The 21,368-nt window shown below is 39.2% G+C and overlaps 1 protein-coding gene across 9 annotated transcripts in view; it reads right to left on the bottom strand.

Annotated features, from left to right (window-relative positions):
• RHOT1 (ras homolog family member T1) overlaps window positions 1–21,368 on the bottom strand; it is an 85,036-nt gene that overhangs the window by 34,948 nt on the left and 28,720 nt on the right. For all 9 annotated transcript variants that reach the window (XR_009553126.1, XR_009553127.1, XR_009553129.1 and 6 more), the window contains exons 7-14: window positions 18,868–18,976; window positions 18,475–18,576; window positions 11,015–11,113; window positions 10,099–10,207; window positions 8,420–8,540; window positions 4,239–4,323; window positions 3,292–3,437; window positions 1,149–1,249 (exon numbers count right to left, since the gene is read on the bottom strand). Coding sequence is in view for 6 of the 9 variants with exons in the window: in XM_060203979.1 (XP_060059962.1) it covers window positions 1,149–1,249; window positions 3,292–3,437; window positions 4,239–4,323; window positions 8,420–8,540; window positions 10,099–10,207; window positions 11,015–11,113; window positions 18,475–18,576; window positions 18,868–18,976 (872 nt within the window). In the remaining 3 variants the exon portion in view is untranslated. The remainder of the gene's footprint in view (window positions 1–1,148; window positions 1,250–3,291; window positions 3,438–4,238; window positions 4,324–8,419; window positions 8,541–10,098; window positions 10,208–11,014; window positions 11,114–18,474; window positions 18,577–18,867; window positions 18,977–21,368) is intronic.

The following is a 21,368-nucleotide window of genomic DNA, read 5'->3' on the forward strand; positions in this document are numbered from 1 at the left end:
AACATCAGGACCATAAATTAGCAGATACCGGGGGCTGGGTGGTGGTGCGCCAGGTTGAGTGCACATCACCCCCTTCCTCTTGATTCCTGTCTCTACCCAGTAGATAAATAAAAAATAATTATTATTATTATTAAAATTAATTAATTAATAGACACTGATTTTAATGTTCAAAGAAAACTGATAAACTGGCAAATGCTTTTTGTGGTCAGGACCCCCCTGCAGATTTTCTTTTTTTTTTTAAGTTTTTTTCTTCTTTTCCTCTTTTTTTTTATTGTTGTAGTTATTATTGTTGTTGTTGTCATTGCTGGATAGGATAGAAAGAAATGTAGAGGAGGGGAAGACAGAGAGGGGGAGAGAATGACAGACACCTGCAGACCTGCTTCACACCCTGTGAAGCGACTCCCCTGCAGGTGGGGAGCCGGGGGCTTGTACCAGGATCCTTATGTTGCTCCTTGCGCTTGGTACCATGTGCACTTAACCCGCTGTGCCACCTCTCGACTCCCCCCCTGCAGATTTTCATCAGTAAATTTTCCATTTAATAAACAAACCCAAAAATGTTTAATTAATTAATTTGATTAATTAAAATAATATTTATTATCTGGGTAATTAAAAGAAATTACCCAAAAGTAGGAGAAAACAGAGTGCAGACACAAAAGACTAATAAAGGTGAGTTTATTTTCATTCTTTTTAAAAAATTTCTTTATTGGGGAATTAATGTTTTACATTCAACAGTAAATACAATAGTTTTTACATGCATAACATTTCCCAGTTTTCCATATAACAATACAACCCCCACTAGGTCCTCTGTCATCCTTCTTGGATCTGTATTCTCCCCATATTTTCATTCTTTTAATATGATCACTATACTGCTATTCTTAAGGAAGAGAAAGAAAGGAGAATGTATGCATGACGTGTGGCAAGGGGGTGGTGGGAGTGTGAATTACTGTATCTACTCCATCAGACCAGAGAGAGGAAGGCCACATGCATGAGTGGAGAGTTGCTGACAAAACTTAGAGCAGATGCATTTTACATGATCACTTTCCCAAGTATACTTCAAATATGCACCTGCTGAAGACTTGATGAAAATCTAATCTGAATCTTAATTCTTTTTTTCCTAATCATGAGCCAAACAGTAATAAGATACTTACCTGTAATGGCTGAAGCTTGAGATTCTTGTTCAGTCAGTATTGAATAACCTAGATAGCCCAAATACTCAAGGCAGCGTTGGACATCTAAATAGGTCGTGAGCCTGTGAAAGGGGAGAGTTTAAAATGTGAAAAGTTTCTTAATGAAAATCTACAGAAAAAGAACTCAACAGTTCAAATAATTTTACAACCAGATGCAGCTTATTCTTGTCAGATTGCTTTAACTTCTAATGTCCCACTGAGTTTTCCCTATACTGCTGCTTTGTTTTGTTTTGTTTTGTTTTGTTTTTGCCACCAGTGTTACTGCTGGGGCTCAGTGCCTGCACTAAGAACCCACTGCTCCTGGCAGTCTTTTTTCAATTGTTGTTGCTGTTGTTCTTGTTGTTGGATAGGACAGAGAGAAAATCAGAGAGAAGGAGAAGACAAAGGGGGAAAAAGAGGATAGGTGCCTGCTTGTATAGGCTGGGGTGGGGGCTTGAAACGGGATCCTTGTGTTGGCCTTTGTGCTTTGCACTATGTGCACTTAACCCAGTGCACTACTGCCCAGACCCCACTATACTGCTATTCTTGAGAGCTTGTTTGGAGGTTCTAGCAGGGAAGCACAGCCACTTTTATACCCTTGACCGAAGACTGGTCCATCCCTATTCGGGGAGGGCAGTCCTCTTCAATGGAGCACGCAGCTTCAGGAGGGATGCACATATAGCGGTGAGGGAGGAGGGGGACACCCGCCTAGCCAGCCAGATCAGCTGAATCAACCCTGGCGATCAACCCTGGTGACAGATGTCACAGCCAGAGCACCCTCACAGCCTACACTGCTATTCTTAGGGAAGAGAAGAAAGGAGAATGCACGCAAGATATGTGGCAAGGGGGTGGTGGGAGTGTGAATTACTGTATCTACTCCATCAGACCAGAGAGAGGAAGGCCACATGCATGAGTGGAAAACTGCTGACAAAACTTAGAGCAGATGCATTTTACATGATCACTTTCCCAAGTATACTTCAAATATGTACCAGCTGAAGACTTGATGAAAATCACATCTGAAAAATTTTGTGAAAGTTGCAAAAATAATTAAAAACATTTGAAGTTACTTTTTTCTGATTCAAAAAAGGAACACTCTGATGTTGAAAAAATTGGTCTCACCAAAGCTAAAATAATTATGTTATCATACAGTACAAGAGAATTCCCTTGGCACCTTAGACATATGTCAGTTATGTTTTAACTATTATAGGTAAAACCTCACAAAGAGTATATTAAAACTACAATCAAAATAAGCTCAAAATAAGTCATCAGTGACAAATAAAATATTTCTTCTCATAACCTAAAAGTAGAAGAACAATGTGATAGCAATGATGTTTCTAGTTCTCTCAATGAAAGAAATTTAGGTGCCTTGATATAAGACTTGTTATTGTTTCCTTGAACTTTATCTAAAAGCAAATTACATTGCTTCCTGCAAGATTTATAGAATATCTGAAGTTCATGTTAGAGATATCAGAAGCTCAGGGACTGGTGGTAGTGCACCTGGTTGAGCACACATGTTATAATGCACAAGAACCCAGGTTTGAGCCCCTGACCCCCACAAGTGGTCAAGCAGGGCTGCAGGTGTTTCTCTGTCTTTCTCTCTCCCTCTCTATCTTCTCCTTCCCTTTCAATTTCTGTCTCTAGCTAATAGATAGATACATAGATGATAGATAAATAAAGGGGGAGTCTGGTGGTAGCGTAGTGGGTTAAGCAAACATGGCACAAAGTGAAAGGATCCCAGTTCGAGTTCCCGGCCCCCCACCTGCAGGGGAGTAGCTTCAGAGGTGATGAAGCAGGTCTGCAGGTGTTTATCTTTCTCTCCCCCTCTGTCTTTCCCTCCTTTCTCCATTTCTCTCTGTCCTATCCAGCAACAATGACATCAATAACAACAATAATAACTACAACAATAAAAACAATAAGGGCAACAAAAAGGAAATAAATATTTTTTAAAATCTTTATAAATAAATATTATAGAAAAAAAAGAGATATCAGCAGCTCTACAAATCCTGTGCAAGTCAGTTATGATCACAGCATTTCATAAGATCTCACAAACGTACAAAATGATAAATGTTATGTAGCACAATTCCAAACTATTGTTTTAGAGGAAAAAGGTGAGCTTTATACTCACGTCCACTGGGAAAGGAATCCCTGGTAGGTTATCCAGCCTCTTTCATTAGTACAAACTGTGTTGTTCACATCTGGCCCCCAAGGTATGTAAGGAAAAACTTTAAACAAATCTTTAAGCTCATCAGGTGACAAAGCACAGTCTCTGTCCTGAAGATACACAAGGAAGTATACCTTATATTTAGTTATCAAAAGAAAATATTCAAGCACGTGTCTCTTAAGAGTAGTAAAACTAAGTTTCTAAAGACTAATAAATGAAATTTTATATTTTATTAACAAAGCCCTATGTAAGAGTCTATAAGAAAATAGATTTCTTCTTTTTCTTTTTTTAAAGATTCATTTGCTTTACCCTGGGCCAGGCAGTGGCACACTCGGTTAAGTGTACACACTACATTTGTTTTACCCAAGAGAAACCAGAGCACCACTCTAGTACATGGGACACTAGATTTCAAACCAGGAGACGCTGGCATACAAATAAAATCTAGCTCTACCAGCCTGAGTCATCTCCTCTACTGTAGACTTTTTCATCTTGAGAAAAAGACGAAAGTAAAAAATAAGTCTTATTTTAAATATGTATTTATTTCCACGAGAGGCTAGAGTACTACTCAGATCTGGTAATAAGGTAGTTCCAGGGATAGATCTTGAGACCCAGGGGGCCTCAAGCAAGAAAATCTGGTGTTCTTTTTTTTTTTTTCACCAGAGCACTGCTCAGCTCTGGCTTATGGCACTTATGGTGGTGTGGGGTAATTGTGGGGAATTGAACATGGACTTCAGAGCCTCAGACATGACAGTCTCTTTGTGTGACCATTATATTTTCTACCCCACCTTCTGCTGTACTATCACCGCATTATCTCCATAGCCCTGTTAGTCATGAGCACTTGATAGTTAACAAAAAGAATTCAACAAAAAAGATCTTATACATCTCATGGAAAACTGTTAACAAATGCTTACCAAATCATGCTTGTCAAAGGTGCTTTGGAGGAACAAATATGCATGATGATTTAATTCAGTAGTGCAATCAGGGGGTATTTTTAGCCTGTTGAACACACAAAAAAATTCAAGAGTGAAAGAAATAATTAATCAAATATTAAAATTTAATTTAATAAATGAATATAAAACTGCAGCTAGTTTTTTTTGTGGGATTACACCATTTACAAAATCTCTGCTAGTCATCTAGACTTTGCCAGGAAGCCACTAGAGTAGTAATGGCACTGCTTGGAACAGTTTAACAATGCTCATTCCAAGGTGATATACAAAGTTTTCTTAATGTCCGAAGGGCTGACTGAAACCAAAACTTTATAGCAACCAGGGTAGGAGGAGGAGATAGCACATGGGACTTGCATGTAAGCGGTCCTAGGTTCAATACCCAGCCAAACAATGCTCTGGTTCAACAAAATGAAAAAGAATGTTTTCCCCACAAATAATACTGACTAAATTGTAATGGGTTTGTTCTTCCTATAAATAGATTGTAAAACAAGTTAAGTATGTACTTTAGTATTAATATTGTAATAAGTTTAAAAAAATAATGTGGAAATGTTATTTCGGCCTGAGGTAAAATTTTTTATCTACCTTAAATTCAGTTCAACAAATGTTTATCAAATGCAATGAGCTAGACAGTAAGAATACAAAAACAAGATCAACTCTTTAGCTCTAAAGACCCACATTCAAGCAGGAGAGTATCCACAGAGAGACAATGGAGCGTGGGAAAATGTCAGTAGTGCTGAAGAAACTGTTACCTGAACTAACACTTCAAGGACTAGAGGATAGATGAGGTTGAAGAGAGAAGGCGAAGAGGCTGGGCAGTGGTACACCAGGTCAAGTGCACATAGTACTATGCACAAGGACCCAGGTTTGAGCACCCACACTCCCTACCTGCAGCAGGACACTTCACAAGCAGTGAAGCAAATCTGCAGGTATCTTTTTCTTCCTCTCTACCTCTCCTTCCCCTCTCAATTTCTCTTCGTACTATAGAATAAAACAGGAAGGAGAAAAAAGATAAAAGGAAAAAACAGCGACTGGGAGCAGTGGATTCATAGGGTAGGCACTGAGCCCCAGTGATAATCCTGGAGGGAAAACAAAACAAAACAAAAAGGCAACAACAACAACAAAAAAATGCAGGAAAGAGAATGAGAAGACATCTGACTGAAGGCCTAGGGTAGGAAATAACATGAAATTGGTGGACTACAGATAGTTTAGTATTTACTTATAGAATGAAGGCGAGAGTGCGCCTAAGCAGGACAAATCATGAATATTCTCATGTGCCACGTTAAGAAGCTTGATCAATGGGAGTCGGGTGGTAGCTCAGCAGGTTAAGCACACAGGTGGCGCAAAGCGCAAGGACAGGCTTAAAGATACCAGTTCGAGCCCCCGGGGTCCCCACCTGCACGGGAGTCACTTCACAGGTGGTGAAGCAAGTCTGCAGGTGTCTATCTTTCCTTCTCTGTCTTCCCCCTCCTCTCTCCATTTCTCTCTGTTCTATCCAACAATGACGACAACAATAACTACAACAACAACAATAATAAAAAGGGCAACAAGAGAATAAATAAATAATTATTAAAAAAATAAAGATGCTTGATCATTATCCTGACTTGAAGTGAAGTGGAAGGGCCAAATCTGTATTTACATATCTAGTAATCTCACAGGAGTGTGAAGGACAGAGGTAGAGAGTTTAATAAGGTTAGATAGACTTAAGTGGTGGCTCGAGGGGGTTATTTTCTGGAAAATTAAAGGTAAAAAACATGAAGAAAATGAGAGATATTAGTGTACAAAAAGCCTTAAGAAATGGGTCTTTCCTCACTATCACCCTTAAGAAAGCAATGAGCAGTGGTCAGGTGGTGGTGCAACGGGTTAAGTGCACGTGGTGTAAAGTGCAAGGCCCGGCATAAGAATCCCCCGATCCCCACCTGCAGGGGAGTCGCTTCACAGGCAGTGAAGCAGGTCTGCAGGTGTCTCTCTTTCTCTCCCCCTCTCTGTCTTCCCCTCCTCTCTCCATTGCTCTCTGTCCTATCTAACAATGAATGACATCAATAATAATAATAACCACAACAAGGGCAACAAAAGGGGGGGAAATGGCCTCCAAGAATGGTGGATTCATGGTATAGGTACTGAGCCCCAGCAATAACTCTGGAGGCAAAAAAAAAAAAAAAGCAATATGCTTGGGTCCATACTCCCAGAGGGTTAAAGAATAGGAAAGCTATTAAGGGAGGGGATGGGATACAGAGTTATGGTGGTGGGAATTGTGTGGAGTTGGACCCCTCTTATCTTATGGTTTTGTCAGTGTTTTCTTTTTATAAATAAATAATAATAATAAAAGATAAAGAAGAAAGAAGGGGGAAAAAGAGGGGGTCAGGCGGTGGAGCAGTGGGTTAAGCGCACGAGGTGCAAAGCGCAAGGACCAGTGTAAGGATCCCGGTTTGAGCCCCCGGCTCCCCACCTGCAGGGGAGTCGCTTCACAGGCAGTGAAGCAGGTGTGCAGGTCCCCCTCTGACTTCCCCTCTTTCCATTTCTCTCTGTTCTATCCAACAACGAACAACATCAACAATGGTAACAATAATAACCACAACGAGGCTACAACAACAAGGGCAACAAAAGGAGGAAAAAATGGCCTCCAGGAGCGGTGGATTCATGGTGCAGGCACTGAGCCCAGCAATAACCCTGGAGGAAAAAAAAAAGAAGGGGAAAAAAGAAAATAGAAAGAATAAAATGAAAGAAAGCTATGAGCAACTCCATTATGGGGTACAGAAGGTGAATGGTCTGTCTTCTGTAATTGCTTCTCTGCTGGACGCGGGCATCGGCAGGTTTAGTAAGCATAAGGTCCACGCTCCCAGAGGGATAAAGAATAGGAAAGCTTCCAACAGAGGGGGTGGGGTATGGAGTCCTGGTGGTGGGAATTGCGTGGAGTTGCACACACCCTTTTATCCTACAGTCTTGTCAATCATTATTAAATCAATAAAAAAAATTTTTTTTAAACCTTAGGGAAGAATTAATTGCGCGGGGAAGATAACATATTGGTTATACAAACAGACTGTCGTGCCTGAGGCTCCAAAAAGTTCCAGGTTCAATTGCCTGCACCACCATAAACCAGAGCTAAGCAGTGCTCTGGTTTTTGTTTCTCTCTCTCTCTCTGTGTGTGTATCTCAAAACAAACAAAGAAACAAACAAACAGAATTGATTACGGAGTGCCAGTTGGTGGCACACCTGATTAAGTGCATGCATGTATTACCATGCACCAGGTTCAAGGCCCCGGTCCCCATGAGCAGGGAGAAAGCTTTAAAAGCAGTGAAGCAGTGCTACAGGTATCTCTCTTTTTCTCTCTACCTCCCCCCCAATGTCTCTGTTCTATCTAGTAAAATATAGTTTTAAAAAAAGAACTGATGAATATATGTCTACTTTCTTGACAGTAAAAACCAGTTTGTACAGAGAGCATCTTTTATCTCCTTCCTAAGCAAAATGAATTTTTAAAAAAGATACCTATTTAACTTCATAAGAAGAGCAATAGCACAGTGGGTTAAGCACATGTGGCACAAGGTGCAAGGACTGGTGTAAGGATCCCGGTTCGAGCCCCTGGCTCCCCACCTGTAAGGGAGTCACTTCACAGGCAGTGAAGCAGGTCTGCAGGTATCTTATCTTTCTCTCCCCCTGTCTTCCCCACCTCTCTCAATTTCTCTCTGTCCTATCCAAGAATGAACAACATCAACAACAACAATAACCACAACAAGGCTACAACAACAAGGGCAACAAAAGGGGGAAAAAATGGCCTCCAGGATCGGTGGATTCATGGTGCAGGCACTGAGCCCCAGCAATAACCCTGGAGGCAAAAAAAAGAAGAGCAGTATAAACCACTTAAATCCCGGTGGTTCTCAAATAAGAATAATTACTTCTAAACAATTTCTAGAGACAATTTCAGTCGTCACAACTGAGGAAGAAGGTGCTGCCATAACTAAGGCTGTGTTAAATATCCTGTAATACACAGACCATACTGGTCCAAAACATTAACTGTGCAGAGGTTGAGAAAACCTGCCATAAACCTCTCTACCATCTAAATTACTCCTCAGTAGCTCAAAGCCTATTCCTGTGGCATATAAGACTTTAAAATATTTGATGAGTGAAATCAGAAAGTCAAAGGTACATACAAAGGAAATAAATATTCAGGTGTCAAATCCAGATCATCATCATAACCAAATCGTCGAAGCACAGTCCAAGTAGTTTCATGTCTCCCTCTCTGGATAAAAAGTGTGTGTAGAAAAAGAAAACCTGAAATAAAATAAATTAGTAAATATAGCTGATGTGAAAAAGGACAGAGTCACTTGTGAGAAAAACTCTTAACACCTAGTAGTTACAGTCACATTCATGAACCTATACCCACTAGTTCTGCATAGTGAAGGCCAAATCAAAATAAAGTCGCAACTGTCTCAAACAGTTGGTTTCAAAATTATTTCACCTATACAGGCTGACCTGGGTCAGCCAAAGACTGTGCTACACAGAAGGGTCAAATTATACTTACCATGGAAGACACTGACATTCACAAAGTTAAATGAGAAAAACAAATCTATATATATGATAGAGACAGAGGGGCAAGAGGCAGAGAGAGTAAAAGAGACAACATACCAAAAATTGCTTCAATTAAGTCGGGTCCAGGATAGAACCTGGATGGTGCATAGGAAAAGCAGCATACTACCCAAGTGAGCTATTTCACCAGTCATTTGCATTTATTTCTATAATGGAGAATTTTTATTTTAATTTTTTTTTCTATTTCACTGTGGCTCTAGAATATATTGTACACATTACATTCTGTACTTGGGAAGTTTGACTGGCAGACAAAGTATCACTCTGAAAATAATTTCTATTTAAAGAATGCTAATGAGTAGGAAGAATTTCAAAGATGAATTTGTTGGTTCCAGAAATATCTTTTCCTTAGATGGACCTTTGTCTTCCTGAAATCCAGCCAATTTTTCTATTTGTAATTTATGATAACAGTAAAGATAACCTCACCAATGATCTGTCTCCTCCAATTCTTCATTCTTTAAGAGATCAGTTAACACTAAAATTTCTTTAAAGAACAAAGAATAGAGGGGCCAGACAGTGGCACACCTGGTTAAGCACACATAGTACTAAGCACAAGGACCTGCACAAGGATCTAGGTTGGAGCCCCTGGCTCCTCACATGTAAGAGGGAAGCTTTACAAGCAACGAAGCAGATCTGCAGGTAATTTTCTCTCTCCCTGTCTTTCTCCCCTGCCTCTCAATTTCTCTGTGCTATAAAAAAATTAAAAAAAAAAAAGGAAAGGGATAAAAAGGCCACCAGGAGCAGTGGATTCTTAGTGCCAGCATAGAGCCAGCAATAACCCTAGAGGCAAAATAAATAAATATTATTATAATAATAATGATGCTATGAAGACTTTAACCTTCTACTAAATCTTAAAATATTAAGTTCAAAAAGGGAAAAAACATTATTCACCCACCATTCTTTTCTTTTTTCTTTGGGGATTAATGGGTTACAGTCAACAGTAAATACAATAGTTTGTACATGCATAACATTTCCCAGTTTTCCACATAACAATACAACCCCCACTAGGTTCTCTGCCATCATATTTCAGAACCTGAATCTTCCCCCACCCACCCCAGAGCCTTTTCCTATGATACAATACACCAATTCCAGTCCAAGTTCTGCTTAGTGTTTTCCCATCTGATCTTGTTTTTCAACTTCTGCCTATAAGTGGGATCATTCCATATTCATCCTTCTGTTTGACTTCTCTCACTTAACATGATTTCTTGAAGCTCCATCCAAGATGGGCTGAAAAATAGTCACTCACCTTTTAATGTCAATCCACTGTCAGCCACACCTTCACTTATATGTTTTCTAACTACATTCTTGACATCTTCCAAAGCTTGAGGAGCTAGTGGAGTGTTGAAACAAATTCTCTAAAAAAAACAAACAAGAAAAATCATAAAAATAGATTAAAACAAAAATGTTAAATCAAACCATAAATATGAAATATTAATCTATAATGCAATAATAAACCAGTCAAAACCAAAAGAAATGAACTGTAAATTAAAAGTCTACTCTCCACTTTGTATTTACATGTTAGATGTAAATGGAATTAAAGTTCCCTACTCTTCCTTATTATTTCTAAAATACAGAGCTATTTGGGTAGTTATATGAAACCAGGGAAGAAAATAATTCAAAGTTCATATTCCAAGTCATCCTTAATAAACCCACTGTACATCATTAAATGATGTATCAAAGAGTTATGTCAATTCCTACATCAAAAATTTTATACCCTACCTAAACACTTACATAGCTTGGTGAGAAAGACAGTTTTAAGGGGATCGGTTGGTGGTGTACCTGGATAACTGTACTTCTTACCATGTGATGTGCAAAGACCGAGGTTTGAGCCCTGACTCATCCCACTCACAGGTGGGATGCTTCACAGTGGTGAAGCAGGTCTTCAGGTATCCAACTTTCTATCTCTCTCTCTCTTTACCTCCCCCCTCCCCTCTCAATTTCTCTCTGTCTTATCAAATAAAAAATAAAAAAAGGATTTATAGTGCTGGTAGTGGGCCCCAGCTAGAAACCTGGTGGCAATTACAAAAAAAAAAAAAAAAAAAAAAGGGACAGTTTTATATGAAACAGTTATATGTGTTTATCAACATAGTCTAAGCTAATAAGTACAAATTTGTCTCATGTAAAAAGACCATATGTAAGTACGTGAAATAAAAATGCCTTACCTGAAAGAAATTGAGTTCTGCATCATTGAGAGTACCATCATTATCTTGATCAGATACTTTAAAAATACGAGTAAGGGCTTTTATACAGGCTGGTTTCATCTACAAATAATAGAGAAAAGAAGCAAAATAACGGCTTTGATTAAAACGGTTAGCATTTTAAAATACAACTTTCACAAGAAATATCTAGAATAATACTGATTATTTTCATAGTGAAATATGTGACTGCAAATACAATCAACATGAAAAATTTTTTGGCACTTTTTTTTTTTGCCATTAGTGTTATCACTGGCACTCAATATGCACATGCACAATTCCACTATTCCCAGTGGTCATTTTTAAATTAATTCCTTCCTTCCTTCCTTTTTCTTTTCCTTCAGGTAGAGAGTAAGAGTAAAAGACAGGGAGAAGAAAAAGGTAAAGAAGCAGCACAGCACTACTCCATCACTCAGAAGCTAACTTCCCCTGTACAGGCATCTCTGTGTGGGAGCCCACGGCTTGAACCTGGATGCATGAGCTCTAGAGGGTAAGCCATCCGCCAGCCCCACCATCTACAGTTCTTTTAATGAAAAAGAGAGACCAGACCACTTTCCCACCACTTTAATGATGCTTTATATTTGTCTTTTGTGTAGGTGTGTATATGTTTTGAGGCATCAAACATGCAAGGTATGGACTCCTACCAGTAAGCCACTTCCCTGACCCAAACCAAAAGCCATTTATCTTTTATCCCTCCCCACGCCACCTCCGCCTCCGGGATTTCATGTCTTCAAGTTTCCGCTATGCCTGGAGGACTTAATTTTTTTTTAGATAGAGGTAAGAAACAGAAAGAAATAGAGGAAAGACAGCACAGCACTGTTTCACAAATCATGAAGCTTATCTTATGCAGGTGCTTCCATGTGGTGATTGGGGGCTTGAATCTGGGTCCTCACACATAGCAGTAAAGGGTATATACTACCAAATGAGCTAATTCTCAGTCCTGTCATTAATTTTACTCTTAAACTGTTTTAAGTACAAAAGGCAATATTTACTTGGAAGAGTATTTGGAATGGTTAAAGTCATTCCTTGTGACCACAAATCCTACAAAACTGGGCAAAAGAGATGTGTTCATTTTAGGGAGGATTACATTTTCTAACAGTGTAAAAGTGTGTGAGTATATGTGTGTGTGCATGTACTTATTTATACACCTTCTCATTCTCATAAAAACTTTGGGGGGTTGGGCGGTAGTGCAGCGGGTTAAGCACATGTGGTGCAAAGCGCAAGGACCGGCATAAGGATCCGGGTTCAAGCCCCTAGCTCCCCACCTGTAGGGGAATTGCTTCACAAGCAGTGAAGCAGGTCTGCAAGTGTCTCTTTCTCTCTCCCTCTCTGCCTTCCCCTCCTCCATTTCTCTCTGTCTTACCTAACAACAACAATATCAATAACAACAATAACTACAACAACAATAAAAGAATAAGGGCAACAAAAGAGAAAATAAATAAAATTAAAAAAAAATTTGAATGGAGCGCTGAGAAGATAGCATAATGGTTATGCAAAAGACTCTCACACCTGAGGCCCTATTCACCCAGGTTCAATCACCAGCACCACCTTAAGTCAGAGCTGAGCAGTGCTCTGATCCTTGTCTGATAAAATAAATAAATAATAAGTAAAAAAAATAATAAAATAAAAACTTTGAATGAGCCTACAGAGCTATTAAGGTCTTTTTACCATCTGTGTGGGATATAAAATATGCTTATTTGCAATCAGGACCCAGAGAGAGAAGAGGAAAAAAAATAAATAAAAGGAAGGATACTTGGAAGTAGTAGATGTGACTTGGAAAGAGAAGGCAGAACTGTAGAAAAAATGGGCAAATATATATATAGTTATAGAAATAAGTCAACCTATATCTGTGATCTTTGGAGAATAAATACAGTTTCTTAATGGAGTGGGGACACAGAACTCTGGTGGTGGGAAAGGTGTGGAATTATACCCCTGCTACCTTATAATTTTGTAAATCACTAATAAAAAATTAAAAACAAAACAACAGGGGGCTAGGAGACAGCTAAGCTGGTAGAGCATACACTTTATCATACTAAAGAGCCCAGGTTCAAGCCCTGAGTCAACACTTAGGAACACCTACACAGGAAAACTTCACAAGTAGTTTGGCAGTGCTATGGTCCCGCCATCTTTGTTTCTCACTCTCAAGGAAGGAACCAACCAACCAACCAACCAACCAACCTCCAGGAGTGGGGAACTGTGCAGGCAGGGAGCCCCAGCAATAATCCTGGTAGCAAAACAAAACAACTTTTTATTATGTACAAGTGTTTTTTCCTCACATCATAAAAAAAAAAAAAAAAACAACTATCTAATTAAAAGCACTTTGAGAGATCCAGGAGAAGGTTCAGCAGGTAAAACAAATGATTCAATTCCAGCACCACATGGGAGCACCATGCTCTCTCATCCTTTCTCACAAAGAGTATGGAAATAAATAATGGTCAAGGAGACTACTTGGCGGTATTGTGCACATATAAGGCCCAAATTCATTCCCCAGCACCACACTGTGGTTTTTTTAAAAAAAATGTTTTATTTATTATTTACTGGACAGAGAAACCAAGAGGGGAGAGCAACACAGAGAATGGGGAGAGAGAGAGACACTTGGAGCACTGCTTTACTGCTCACAAAGCTTTTCCTTTGTAAGTAGGGACTAGGGGCTTGAACTCAGGTCCTTGAGCATTATAATATGTGCACTCAAGTGAACGCACCACCACCCAACCTCTAATTTTTTAAAGTTATTTAGAACCAGAGAGATACCTCACCAGGTGGAGTGCATGCTCTGCCATACACATAGCTCAGACTTGAGCCCTGGCACCATACAGGAGTTACCATCACACCAAAGGACGTCCTGGTGCTGTGTTCTCTCTCCTTCTCACTCTGTCTTTTATTTTTATTGCCACCAAGGTTATCACTGGGGCTCAATGCCTGCATTTTTTTCTTTCCTATTTTTATTTGGTAGGACAGAAATTGAGAGGAGTGGAGGAGGTAGAGAGAGAGACACCTGCAGACTTGCTTCACTGCTCATGATGTGCCTCCCCTGTGAGTGGAGAGTGAGGGCTCAGCCCTGTTCCTTGTGCGCAGTAATGTGTGTTCTCAACTGAGTGGCCACAACCTGGCCCCATATCTATCCTTCTCTGTGTCTCTATCTCAGTGAAACAGGATCTAGAGTGGTAAAACTGCTCATGGGCGAGGCCCCAGTTGTGCAAATAACAAAACAAAAACAAACAAAAACCCAACCAAACAAATATCCCCCCACACACACACCAAAACCAACCAAAAACAAGCAGAGAAGAAAAAAAAAAAATTAAGCGGAGTAAAAAGGGCCAGGTGGTGGCGCATCCAGTTGAGCACACACATTACCATATGCAAGGATTCAAGTTCGATCCCCTAGTCCCCACCTGCAAGAGGAAGCTTCATAAGAGACGAAGCAGTGCTTCAAGTGTCTCTCTCCTTCTCTATATCCCCCTTTACTCTCAATCTCTCTGTCCTATCAAATAATCAAGTAAATATCTTTTAAAATATTGTCAAGAAAAATAGTAATATATATTTCATTAAAGGTCGAAATGTGTTGGAAATAAAATGGATTAGGAGGTAACGTAGTAGATAAAGCACTGGACTCTAAAGCATGCTCCTGCAGTATGTGTAGCAGAGTGATGTCTGGTTCTTTCTCTCTCTACTGATATCTTTATTATTAATAAATAAATAAAATCTTTTTTTGAGGTTTTATTCTTTTTTATTTGTATGATATTCAAAAATTTAAAAAAGAACAACAAAAAAGCTCCATATGACTTATGGAAACCTAATCTCACTCTACAGAAACACATGTCCTGCATAGTCAATAAATAAAATCTTAAGGAGAAAAGATATTGACATATTTTGATATCTAATTAACCACCTTAAAATAGAAAATACAAAAAGTATTTAAAAAAATTAGTAAAACTATAGGAACTCTTTACAGTAAATGAAATATAGGCATATGAATGATCTAAACTCCCACACAGAAAATATTGTTACTATATAGTAGTCACATTGTTTTTTTGTTTTTTGCCTCCAGGATTATCGATGGAGCTCAGGGCTGGTTCTAAAAATAGGCTGCTCCTATTTTTCCATTTAATTGGACTGGACAGAGAGAAATTGAGAGAGAAGAGGGAGAGAATAAGATAAGATACCTGCAGACCTGCTTCACTGCTTGTGAAACTGCCCCCTGCAGGTGGGGAGCCAGGGGTTCAAATCTGGACCCTTGCGCAGGTCCTTGATCTTAGTGCTATGTGTGCTTAACCAGGTGCACCACCGCCCAGTCCTCACATTGTTATTTCTATTAGGGTAACAGAGAACTCTATGGATCTTAAAGAGTTTATCACGTTTATAGTTTACGCTTTGATTTTTAATATAGACTTTTTTTTACCTCAAATCTGTTAAATTTATTAATGGTGACACAGCAGATGGAGCAGTGGATGAAGTGTTGGACTCTCAAGCATAAGGTCTCAAGTTTAATCACCAGCATTGTATGTGCTCTGGTCTTCTCTGCTCCTCTCCTTTCTCACTCTTCTTTTGTTCATCTTTTTCTCTTTCATATTAATAAATCTTTCTCCAAAAGTTTATTAATTTTGTTTAAATACAAGACTATGGTAAAACAAGATACAGTATCAAAAAGCTACAGATTTTTACCTTATGCAGGCCCATTTAAGAAACAACAGATGGTGCTAGATGCCTTAATCTCATGGGATTAGGGGGATGATTAGCAGATTGACAAAACTAATAATAGATCCTAAAAGGCAGCAATTAGAGAATTAAGAGTACACTAATAGAGGGGATTATAACGTGCCACTAGGTTAAGCCTTCAGAGGTAAACTCTGTATGAAACAGCTTCCCAAATTTCCTAGATCATAAGAAATAGTACCTGGTTGAATCAGATGCTATCTGTGTTTTTAACAAGTATATCTAATGACTATTATGAAAGGAAGAAAGGAAGGATGGAAAAAAAAGAAAGGAGAGAGGAGAGGAAGGAAGAGAGAGAAAAAAAAGCATATGTATATGCGTATGTTTCCAGCACTGCATATGACTAAATAGTATCCTGCACCTGCTTGCTCTTGTTTGCGCTCTCTCTTCCTTTCTCTCATAAAATAAAACCACACACACACACACACACACACACACACACACACACACACACACACACACACACACACACACGTGCACACTCACAAGGATAAGAAAAATAATGTTAAATTTTAGTTATCTCAGGGGCTGGGTGGCAGAGCATTGGGTTAAGCACACATGGCGCGAAACACAGGGGCCAATTTAAGGATCTCGGTTTGGGATCCTGGTTTGAGCCCCTGGCTCCCCACCTGCAGGGGAGTCACTTCACAGGCAGTGAAACAGGTTTGCAGGTGTCTTTCTCTCCACCTCTCTGTCTTCCCCTCCTCTCTTGATTTTTCTATGTCCTATCCAGCAACAACAACAGCAATAACAATAACAATAAGGGCAACAATAATGGGAAAAATAGCTTCCAGGAGCAGTGGATTCATAGTGCAGCCACTGAGCCCTAGCGATAACCCTGGAGACAAAAAAAAAAAAAAAAAAAAAAATTAGCTATCTCACTAAAGAATAACTTTCACAGTTATGAAACAAAAGTGAGCACTCAAGCTGTATTATACCTATTGCCAAATAACTACACTTTTGGGGGGGTCTATTTTAAAGTTTGTGAATTTTACAGTAGTAAAGAAAGTAAACCATTAGTTAAGTCTTTGGGTTTTTTTCTTGTTATTGTTCCCAATCCTTCTGTTTTAATGGTGTTACCTGAAACAGTCTCTGACCTAGAATACTATTCCAAGTATCTAATATGAATTTTTTTTATGATGAGAAGTAACTTAAAATGTAATAATTTAGTAAGAAAACAATTTTAAATTTTAGCTGTTTAGGTGGAAGAGGTTGGGTAGCCTAAGTGCAACTGACTTGCATGTATGAAAACAGTAAGAAGAAAAAAAAAAGAATGGAACTCCAAGGAAGATGGGCGAAACAGGGCTCCTTGCTATCTCTCATTAAAGGAAAAGAGAGAAAGAAAGAATACTTAAAAATCACTAACATTTGGGAGTTGGGCGGTGGCGCAGTGGGTTAAGCGCACGTGGCGCAAAGCGCAGGGACTGGCATAAGCATCCCAGTTCGAGCCCCCGGCTCCCCACCTGCAGGGGAGTCGCTTCATGGACGGTGAAGCAGGTCTGCAGGTGTCTGTCTTTCTCTCCCCTCTATCTCTGTCTTCCCCTCCTCTCTCCATTTCTCTCTATCCTATCCAACAACAAAGCAACGTCAACAATGGCAATAATAACCGCAACGAGGCTGCAACCACTAGGGCAACAAAAAGAGGGAAAAGTGGCCTCCAGGAGCGGTGGATTCATGGTGCAGGCACCGAGCCCAGCAATAACCCTGGAGGAAAAAAAAAAAAAAATCACTAACATTTTCTGGTTCCAGATAAGTCCTTGTAGCTTTTGTTCTATTCCTTTAACTAAATTTGGTGATACCTTGATAGGATGGCATTAAACCTACATATGGCTCTCAGTAGGATGGGCATTTTGAAAATGTTAATTCTTTCCAATCCATGAGCATGGGATATCCTCCCATTTCTTTGTATCTCTATTTCCTTGATGAGTGACTCAAAATTTTCAGTGTACAAGTCACTTCCTTTGTAAACTTTATTCTTAAATAGTTGATTGTTTTTGCGGTTTTTGCTGCTATAGTAAAAGGGATTGGTTTCTAGATGTCTTCTTTTAAGTATTTATTTATTCCCTTTTAAATATTTATTTATTCCCTTTTGCTGCCCTTATTGTTTTATTGTTGTACTTATTATTATTGTTGTCATCATTGTTGGACAGGACAGAGAGAAATGGAGAGAGATGGGGGAAGACAGAGAGGGAGAGAGAAAGATAGACCTGCAGACCTGCTTCACCGCTTGTGAAGCGACTCCCCTACAGGTGGGGAGCCAGGGCTCGAAACGGGATCCTTATGCCGGTCCTTGCACTTGCGCCACCTGTGCTTAACCCGCTGCGCTACAGCCCGACTCACAGATGTCTTCTTCTAATTTAGTGTTTGCATAGAGGAATGCCACTGATTTTTTTACCCCCCAAAATAAAGTTATTTTTAAAAAAGGTGGGAGCTGGATGGTGTCACACCTGGTTGAGTGCACGTCATAATGCACAAGGACCCAGATATGAGCCCCCAGTCCCCACCTGTAGGGGGAAAGCTTTGCAAGCGGTGAAGCAGTGTTGCAAGTCTCTCTCTGTGTCTCTCCTCCCCCTTACCTCTCAATTCTGTCTTTAAACAATAAAGATTTTAAAAATGTTTTTAAAAAATCACTAACATACTTGAATTACCTATACATTCCAGCTACTACCATAAACACAGCCTTGTTGTGTGGGTGTAAGTGTGTTGGGCATTACCTCCTTCTCCTCTGGGCAGTACAGGGGCCCTGTAGGATGAAGAACAGCTTTTTGTGCATAATAAAAGAGCTCTGATATATTCTTCAGGTTTTTTGCTGAACACTGGGGAAAAAAATTAATGTTATGTTTTGTAAGCAACAATAAGAGTCAAAACAAATTTTAAATTGTCAATAGAAGGGAATCATAAGACTTTATAAATAAACTGAAAATGCATTTTTCTTCATGGCTATAACAATAATAAAGTCAACAGAATCAAATCCAAATTCTATTTGGTTTAATGACTTCACAAACTATAAATTTATTTTACCCCACATATTTCCATCAACTATACCCAACATCAACTTAGTGACAGTTCACCAACAGTAAATTTCAAAAGCAAATAACAAGGCATACCTCCACACAGGTTTCTATTTCTGTGTACTGGTTCATAATTGGAAGGATGGTCTCCATACTACTATATTCCACCAAATCAGACTTGTTGCCAACCAATATCAAAGGCAGCCTGAAGTAAATAGGGTACATTGTAATATTAAGGCAGTTAAATATGTCAGATTTGCATTTTAATGTAAGCCAAAGTCCACTCTAAGAAATACTGCTTATTCCCAAACATCTAATTTCCCAGAATTTAGCCTGCTACAGAGTATATTCATATCCAGAAAATATTTATTGAATAATTATAAATCAAGTACTGTTACAGCATTAAGAACACTTGACTAGTGTGGGACTATACCACTATTATAACCCTAGTAAATCACTAATAAAATTTTTTTTAAATAATACATGACAAGGTTCCTATTCATTTTAATAGCGAAAATCAGAAAATGGACAGTAAAAGGATATGAGTATTGAAATAATTACATATGATAACCAGGGGAAAATCTCTGACAAGGTAACAATTGAGTCCAAAGGTGAAGGATAAAGTTAAACCTGCCATATAAAGATTCAGAAAGTAGTCCGGGAGGTGGTATAGTGGATAAAGTATTGGACTCTAAAACATAAGGTTCCGAGTTCAATCCCTAGCAGCACATGCACCAGAGTGATATCTGATTCTTTCTCTCTCTCCCCTCCTATCTTTTTCATTAATAAATAGATAAATAAAATAGTTTTTAAAAGAATAAAGAAAAATTAGCTAGGAAGAAGGAAGAACCTGTCCAAAGGTTCCATAATGAAAAATCACCAAGTAGTCTTGGAAACCACCCACCCACACCTTTCTTTCTCTCTCCTTGCCTTCCTAAATGATCCTTGATCCAGTTGCAAAAAGAAAAGAAAAAAAACAAGGAAACAGAACTGAATGAAATGGAATGAAAATCAAAGTGGAGGCTTGGCAGTGGCGCACCTGACTGAGTGCATATGCTATTATGCTCAAGGACCTGGGTTCAAGCTCCCAGTCCCCACCTGTAGAGGGGAGATTCATGAGCAGGGAAGCAGTGCTACCAGTGTCTCTCTTTCTCACTCTCCCTATTTTCCTTTCCCCTTTCATTTTCTCTCTGTCCTATCATAAAAAGGAAGAGAGAAAGAGAGAAAAGGTGGCTCTGTGGGTCACGCTGATGAAGCAGAAGAACAAATGCCAGTGTCTAAAGAGTAATGTGTAAAGGGGAGGAAGGACTTAGAGAGCTGCACATAAGGACTTACAGCCACAATAAGGGATATGTGTTAGGTCGTTAACAAATGGGATACCACCGAAGACATGATCTAATGGGCTTTGTAAAATGCAGTCATCTACTATCTTTCAGAGACATACACCAAAACACTTACAGTATGACATTTGTTCAAAGTAATCTCAACAGGAATAGTAACTAACGAAATAAGACTAAGTGAGGTAGTAATTGCTGAAGCTGAATGACAGGTATAGAGGCTTTCCTCCCCTCACACCCCCGCCCCCACCATTTTTCTTTTTTCCTCATTTTTTGGGGCACTTTAAAAAATATATTTATTTATTCCCCTTTGTTGCCCTTGTTGTTTTATTGTCCTTGTTGTTATTGATGCCGTTGTTGTTGGATAGGACAGAGAGAAATGGAGATAGGAGGGAAAGACAGAGTGGGAGACAGCAAGACACCTGCAGACCTGCTTCACCGCTTGTGAAGAGACTCCCCCTGCAGGTGGGGAGCCAGGGCCTCAAACCCGGATCCTTACTCCGGTCCTTGCGCTTTGTAGTAGTGCAGCTTGCATTAGGGCAGTGAGGATAGTTGAGATAGTTTGTTGAAATGGAACCGATAGAAGGCAGCCTGGGAGGTGGTGCAGTAGATAAGCATTGAATTTTAAAGCATGAGGTCCTGAATTCAATTCCCAGCACTGTCATGTGTCAGAGTGATTCTCTGTTTCTCTCTTTTCCTGTCTTGTTACAAAACAAAATAAAATAAGGAAGGGATTGATGGGAACTAGTAAATTAGACACAATGGTTGAGAAATAAATAAATAAATAAAAAACACTGATATATTTTTTTTTCCTTACTGGACATAATGGATCGAGCTCCTGAGACAGACACCACTGAAAGCTCTGGAAGGGGAGAGTAAGCAAGAAACTAAGGATTTTAAAAAACATGTTAAGTCTGACAAGCCTACAGAAATCTAAGTTTGGATTATCAAGGAGAACCGGCTTGGTAGAAAACTGCTACTTGTGAATTCTAAAAGAGAGTTTGGTGTGAGTACAAACCATCTTGTTGGAATTTCAGACTGCCATTCTAATATTTGCAAGAATTTAGTGTGGTTATTATGTGTAAAAGAACTAACCTACTATTTAACCTAAATACAGGTCTCTAACATAGAAGGGTTAACAAAATTGTAGAGACTGACAACTAAACAGGCACTCTTTGGTTTATATAGAAAAAAGTGAAATATTTCCTTCTCCAAACTTACTGGTTCTCTAAACCTATAGGGCCAGGGCATAAGGTATCT

Source organism: Erinaceus europaeus, chromosome 12, assembly GCF_950295315.1.
Source record: "Erinaceus europaeus chromosome 12, mEriEur2.1, whole genome shotgun sequence".
In the NCBI taxonomy this organism is placed as follows: domain Eukaryota; kingdom Metazoa; phylum Chordata; class Mammalia; order Eulipotyphla; family Erinaceidae; genus Erinaceus; species Erinaceus europaeus.